Genomic DNA, 7,415 nt, shown 5'->3' on the forward strand with positions numbered 1-7,415 from the left:
TCAGGTGTTAGGAGAGTCAGTCCTCATCTGCATTGCACATGTTCATAGCGAGAGAGTGAAAGCAGGAGGCCGAGCATCACACACTGAAATAGAGTTAAAATAGGCTTCAGGAATCAACCGTTCCACAATAGTTGCACTGAGAATATTTCTATTAAGCAGCAGTGAAAACAAAGCCAATATCCAATACTCCAACCTGGCTTTTCCTTATCAATACACACACAATTGTTACTTTAAAAAAAATTAAATATGCTAATAAGTTTCTTTAGAAATTGGAGCTAAAACTGTATAAAATGCAGCAGACAGACAAAAATCAATCATTCATCAAACCTTTTTACAATGTCTGATAATGAAGTTGTCCATGCAGACTGTGGCTTATAAAACATTTTATTAGTAGAGAACGATGGGGGAATATGGAAAATCAAATAATTATTTGAACCATTTGACCAACTACACTCTTATTTTATTCTAATGGCACCTAACGAAGTAAAAAAAAAACATGATCTCTCACTTCAAATATCCCATGTCGACCTCAAACCTCCCAAATCAGACGTAGATACACTGGTGACCCCTGGTGGAGGGCGAGCGCAACAACATGCAAATAAAACAAATTCAATGCTGAATCAAAAGGATCGTAAAACTGCTGCTGCACTGCTCTCTGCTGGTTTGTCTTTGAGCCTCAGCAAAAGAAGAAATGAGGTTTCAAAGGTCTGAAGAGGTGAAATGATCACAATCAAGCAAAGACTTGCACATGAGCACTACAGAATCACAGCTGCTCTCCAAATAAAATACGTTTCTTGCTTTTACAAACTGCAGCTCTGCTCTCGCTGTAAGTGTTTAACTGGGACATTCCTGTGAAGGTAGATTTGTGTCTTCGTTACGCAAGCAAATCTCTCGTTCATAAGTAAATTTTCTGACTTCAATTACCAAATCTTTGCGCTCAAAAAAAAAAATCTTTGCACTCAACAAAAAATATACAGTTAAAAAAAAGAAAGAAAACGCTCTCAAAATATTTTTTCTGAGAGCGTTTTTTTAGAGCAATTTTTTTAGCGTGTTTTTTTTTTTGAGCAAATATTTTTTGAGAGCAAAGATTTGAGATTTGAGTTTTAAAATGTGTCACTGGCAAAAGCGAAGCTTTTTAAATTGATTAGCGCTGCTTTAAACCCAGAGAGGGTCGACATGTGGTGCCTGAAATAAGAAACCTTTGATATTTTAGGCTTTGCTGACAACATCAACGACGACTGTAAGTTTTTAATATGTTTTATTAGTAGAGAAAAAAAAAGGGGTAATATGGAAAATCATAAACGGCAAATATTAATTTGACAAACTACACTCTTATTGTATTCTAACGGCACCCAAAGAAGACACAAGAACACGATCTCTCACTGCAAATATCGACCCATGGACTTCACGGACGACTTTTCATTTCCTGCAACAACAAAAAAACCAACAACAACAAGGCGATGAGTCAGCGTTCCTGGATCCATCCACGAAACTACGGATCGGGTCGAGTACAGCGGCTTTACCTGGGCAACGTGTCGCTGTACGGATCGCTGGGAAGACAGGAGAATACAAAGAAGTGACGCAACAGTACTAATAACAGGAAATATGTGATGGATCATCTGTGCGTGCTCACTGCTGGGCCAGGATGAGGGGGATCCTCGGGCTGTCCGACTGCAGCGGCGGAGCTCGCTCCCCGGTCCGGCAGTTGAACATGGGCAGCGTGGACAGCGGCGGACGAGCGGCGCGCTCCGCGGCGGCCATGTTCCTCAGCTCGTCGGCGTTCCCGTGAATGGTGTGGTGGTGGTACAGCTGAATCCTGCAGCGGGACGCAGCGTCGCACCGTCAAGCACGCGGCTTTTTGAGACGCAAATGAATGCTTCAAAACTTCTTGGTTTGAAAAATAAACTGAGAAAAACATCATAGTTTGGCATAAAATGAATGTGAAATTCAAAATATATTTAAAAAAACAAGGAAAAACAAGTATTTGGTTGACATGAAACAGCAGTATCACTCAAAATGTACTTCACAATGCCGTTTTATTTTCTTTATATATATATATATATATATATATATATATATATATATATATATATATATATATATATATATATATATATATATACCTACCTTTCTAGATAAATATTACTGCTGCATTTATGTGCATATTGTATTTTAACTTCTTTGCATCCTGTTTTATATACTACACTATGATATTATTATAGTATATTATATAAGATCCTGAGATTTTTGTCGCTGTCTTGTGAGAACCAAATATCTCCAACAAGTCAACTCTCACGAGCCCAGAGGAACGTGAATACTCAGATGAAGTACAAGTACCTCAAGATGTCCCTAAAGTGCAGTACTTGGAAACAGCGTCAGTCAGAGAACAGCGAACAAAGTACTTACTGATTTGTTCTCGCATTCCTCTTCGCACTATGAATGAAAAGAAAAGAATAAAGTGTCACGTCTGTGTCACAGCTCATCAGGATCTTTGAGTATTTTCTTAAAGGGCCAGTTCACCCATTAACATCCTCCCGGCGCCCACCAGGAATCCATCGCATCGGCCGCATGGATGTCCACAAGGGGAAAGGGGGTGAACTGACCCTTTAATTCACTCGTCAGTAGTTTCAAGGCGGATGCGTACACTCCCTCCCGCCTGCCGAACATGATGTAGGCCAGCAGCAGGCAGAGCACGATGGCGAGGACCAGCGGCACGATGACCGTCACGATGTAGTCCGGGAAGAAGTCTCTGCTCGGGGGCGACTCGGGGGGGTCGAAGTCGCCGCCGCCGCCGTCCTCCAGGATCCCCGAACCCACCGCTGGGGGAGGCGGAGCCGGCTCCCGCTTCGTCAGATCAAACTGCCCGGAAGGAGAAGGTCAAAAAGGTCAACGGCTGTTGGGATACGTTGGACGCTGCTAACCTTTAGGAAACCGTGCGAAAATCCTCCTGCGCCCATTTTAAGTCCCAGCATGCCCCATTCGGACAATCTTTTGGCATGAAATACATAATTTTTTCCATTTTTCAATGAAACAACACAGTTTTTTGACTGAAACTCCTTCCTAACAGGACAATACTTTGTTTTTTGTGATTTTTGTTGCAGATTCTGATTCTTTAGGTCCTAATCTTTCCAAAAAGGTGTCTTATTGATCGCTCCATGAGGCATTTTACTGTTTTCTTCAGTATTGCACAACAAAACGTGAATTATAGAGAGAAGTCTGGAGGGATTTACATCTCCAGGCCTTAAGAAATGCTAAAATATTCAAAAAAGACCATCGGAAAATTGTTTTTGTTGAGTTTAAAACATTTTAACCGGCGTCACAAGTTGACACATTTTTGAGTCGCTTATTTTTCTCTCATAAACTGAGGGAGAAAAAAACAACAATATTTGGGATAATCTAAATTTATCTTCATTAAATGTCGAAATAGATGGAAGACAAGTGGACTTTCACTTCTTTGGTGGCCTCATTAGATGGATTTCACAAAAGAAAAAAAGAAAATGGTAAAAAAATATATACTCTTATTAAGTATTACGCTCTAAATATTCTTGTAAAGAAACTTCAGACATATTTCTAAGAGATTCCACATGTAAAGTCGTCGTATACGTTTCCGTTGCCGGGCCTCACCAGCTCCGTCTTGCACCAGGTGATGCAGTTGCTGGGGATGTTGCAGAAGTTGCAGCCTCCCGGGACTTTGACCTTGACCTTGTCCCCCGCCGCGCACTGCTTCTGATGCTCCTCCGTCGTCACCCGCATGAGACAATCGGAGAAGTACTGCTCCGACCCCACCTTCACGTACACGCTGGCACACAAAAAAACAGACGTCCGTGACCTCGCCGTGACCTCGCCGTGACCTCGCCGTGACCCCCGGGGGTTCAAACTCACATCTCCCGTCTCTCTGCTTACCCTTCAAAGTGTCCCGCCAGAGGGAGCGGCACCCTGCCGCCTCGGTCGAGGGCGTTGCTGATGTTGACGATGTCCAAGGCCTCCGTGTCCCACAGCTTCTGTAAGTCCTGCTTTACCTCGTCCTGAACAGAAGGGGGCAGCACCTTCTCAATCTCCCGCAGCTTGAGGAAGAACTCGGCTTGGAAGGGCAGCATCTTCTCTGTGAGTGACAGCCAGGAGGTTACTGTTTGCACACGCCCCCTTAGTTTAACTGCAGGTGCAGGTGTGATGTGAAGTGGAGCGTACCCGCCGTGGCTTTGATCACCAGGATGTGTCTGGCCGCTTCGTAGCTGCGCTTGTTGATGGCGTAGATCTGTCAGGAGAAGAATGGGCCGTTTGGGCCATTAAACTATAAATTTTGTTTTTATTTCCATTTTATTTCTGCATTAGTTTTCCTACATTTCCCACAATGCCTTCTCGAGCCCGTCTTCATACACTGAGCATGTTTGATTTTCTGTGACATAACTTTATTTAAATATCATGAAGACACAACCTGATGTGAGGCTTTATGTCTGTTGACCATAAGAGTATTAATATTATTCAGTGATGTAAACTACTGTACATTATATTACATTATAATACATACATTGTACACTAATATTATAGTCGTTGTTTCTGCTGTATTTACATGTTTAAATTGGTGAAATTATATATTTTATAACTTATAACTGGTCTGGAAACATTTTTTTGTGATTATGACGAAAGATTGGTACATTGTAATAGACATTTTTGATTAGCTTCATAAAAAAAAAGAAGAAGAAGAAGAAGAAGAAAAGAGAAAAGAAGAAGAAAAAGGAAGAAGTAGAATATTAAGAACAAGAAGAACAAGAAGTAGGAGAACAAGAAAAGAAGAAGAACAAGAAGAAGAAGAAGAAGAAGAAGAAGAAGAAGAAGAGCATCTCATGGGTCATTCAGACTCCAGAAGGAAGAGAAAGACTGTAGTTTTTTAAACATGAGTGTTTCAAAGTGAAGCTGTAATCTGAGGTTTCGTCCCAAATGTAACATGTTCTCCAGCTATAATCCTGTTTCATTGAGATAAAAGTGACACTTATCTCTTCTTCAAAGACGTCTTTCTTCCTAAATGTTCGCTGCTGCGTCAGAGACTTTTCCTCCCGAGGCTCTGGCAGCAGGACCCGACATTCACCCTCAGAAAGCTGCACATTCCTCCGCTTTGTCTCATTCGTTTGGCCCATTTATCAAAAGCAGAGCGCCGTACGAACATCCACCCAGAGCCAAAGGTCACGCGCAGCACGGCAACAGTGTTGCATGATCGCTTCACACACCTCTATTATACTTTTCCCCGGAGACGTCGGCGTGCCGTACAGGAAGCCGTTGTCGTAAGGGTGCCTCTGGGTGAAGCGCAGCCACTCCGGGAGGTCCGGGAAATTCTGCCGATTGCACTTAAAAATCATGGGGTCGTCGTACAAGCGGCCGGCTTCATGAAGAGCAGAAGAGAGACGTCACGGGGGAATGAATACGGCGTGTTTTCTTTGGATTTCTGGCGGAATAAACGAGTCTCACCGTAGAGCTTTGACAAAGGTTCAAAGTCATTCTGGAAAGTCTCTCTCAGCAGCTCGTATGTGAAGAACTTCCCCACAGGAATGGTGACTTTGATCTCTGCGCCGGCCTCCAGGAAAGTGGCCACACACACTGTGTTAAAGTGTAAAACACACACACAGAAAGATATTTACGAATTGTCAAGCAGAACCTTGAATGTGACACACAAGCTCTGACGTTGAAGTCTTGAGAGTTTAAGTTTTACAATCCCTGGACTCAAATGTTAGTAACACCGGATTAGTTGTTGAAAAGCTTTCCAGACTCGTTGTTACACACAAAGTCAAACTGTTTTGAGGAATAAAACTCGCCTGAGAGAAGGAAGACCCAGCTCCGGCAGCCTGCCATCTTGTTTTGGCCTTTGATTGACAGGGCCAAGCGGAGAGGGGCTCGGTCACCGCCAGAGACATGGCGGAGCTATTTATAGCTCGCTCACCTCATAACATCCGGAGGGGCGTCTGTGAACGTGAGCGTGGGATGAATGAAGATATCGAGATATGAAACAACACACTGAGGTACTTTAGAGGCATGGTACTTGTTTCATGTCTAAAGAAACTACTATAGTATAGTTTTTAGGTATTTTACTTCAGTATTTCTATCTTCTGATACTTTATACTTCGACTTTGCAACACTTTCTGAGGGAAATGTTGCACAATTTACTTAAATATATTCATCTAATGGCTTCAGTTTTAAGATTTTTATATATATATATATATATATATATATATATATATATATATATATATATATATATATGATATAAGATGATATATATGTATATATAAAACTTATTTTACTACTGGCCTGAAGTAATCTCTACATTTATAATAATCAATAACGACATTATTAATGCAGGTGAAGAAATTTCTGGTCGTTTCTCAACTTTTATTATTTGATGTTCCTTTTCATTTTCCATAACAATTGTGGGAAAATAAGCTACATTGAATATAAATCATTGTGTATCTATGAGGTATCAAATTAAATATGATTTATTGATCCCACGTGTGCAGGGACATTGAAGTATGCCGTAAAATAATAGAAGCATAGATGTGAAAAGTAACCTTAACTTTATAAATGTATGTATTTATTCAATTCAAGCTGTTTTATATGTTTTCTTAATAACAAACGTATACGTAACAGGAGATAATAACGACATGTAGGAACATTTAGGCACAAAACATCACAAATAAGTGACAAAAATCAGGAAGTTGCAATATATGATTTTTACAGATTGCAGGATTTAGTGTTTGTGTTGTGAACTAGTGGGGAAACTGTTTCTAAATCTATTTATTATATGATAATATATTATATTATGAGCTGACTCAAGACCAGGGCAGATCCTTGTGAAAGCGAGCGAGGTGTCACTACTGCCTTCCTGAAAAGTGATGCGCATCCTGTCAGACAGCACTTCCGTCTTTTCAGGCAACACTTCTGCAGTTGTGTCCTTCAGACTAGACCTTCAACTGCTGTGAGATAAAGTACACAACGTGATAACGGACAACGTGGAGGGACAGTTGTGCCAATAAAGCTCTCATGTTGTGCTCAGTGTGAGAAACAGCAGCATGAATGTGTCGTGGCCTTGCACATGAAATCACCTCCCCCCTAAAAAGCAATACCTGAAAGCGAGACGGCGTGGGAAGATGAAAACAGCCAAAAGGGAAAAGCTTTGTCTTCCCTCTGTCAGTGATCATGTTTCGTGTCTTTCAGCGCAGATGCAGAATGCAGGAAGCAACAATGTGTCCTGCGAAAGTGCAAAATGTGTCATTGGCCGCGAAGGTTTGACGTGATGAGGTGTGGCTGGGTCCTAAAGCCTGTCGTGTTATCTGACGGCCACCGTGGTAAATGTAATAATGACTGTGTGCGTGTGTGTGTGCGTGTGTGTGTGTGTGTGTGTGTGTGTGTGTGTGTGTGTGTGTGTG

General features: G+C 41.6%; 1 protein-coding gene across 1 annotated transcript; it reads right to left on the reverse strand.

Moving 5' to 3' along the window:
* Window positions 1-366: 366 nt before the first annotated feature.
* Window positions 367-7,195, reverse strand: sgca (sarcoglycan, alpha). The gene is made up of 12 exons (XM_068583099.1): window positions 7,113-7,195; window positions 5,808-5,954; window positions 5,464-5,592; window positions 5,226-5,377; window positions 4,189-4,255; window positions 3,904-4,102; window positions 3,625-3,799; window positions 2,645-2,859; window positions 2,407-2,433; window positions 1,634-1,816; window positions 1,524-1,550; window positions 367-1,426 (listed from the first exon to the last, which is right to left on the reverse strand). The coding sequence occupies exons 2-12, from the start codon at window positions 5,842-5,844 to the stop codon at window positions 1,420-1,422; spliced, it is 1,218 nt and encodes a 405-aa protein (XP_068439200.1). The 5' UTR covers window positions 5,845-5,954; window positions 7,113-7,195; the 3' UTR covers window positions 367-1,419.
* Between the last annotated feature and the right edge of the window lie 220 nt (window positions 7,196-7,415).

The sequence above is a fragment of the Clinocottus analis genome, unplaced genomic scaffold (assembly GCF_023055335.1).
Source record: "Clinocottus analis isolate CAN_PGR_092001 unplaced genomic scaffold, fCliAna1.0.p SCAF_19, whole genome shotgun sequence".
NCBI classification, from domain to species: Eukaryota; Metazoa; Chordata; class Actinopteri; order Perciformes; family Cottidae; genus Clinocottus; species Clinocottus analis.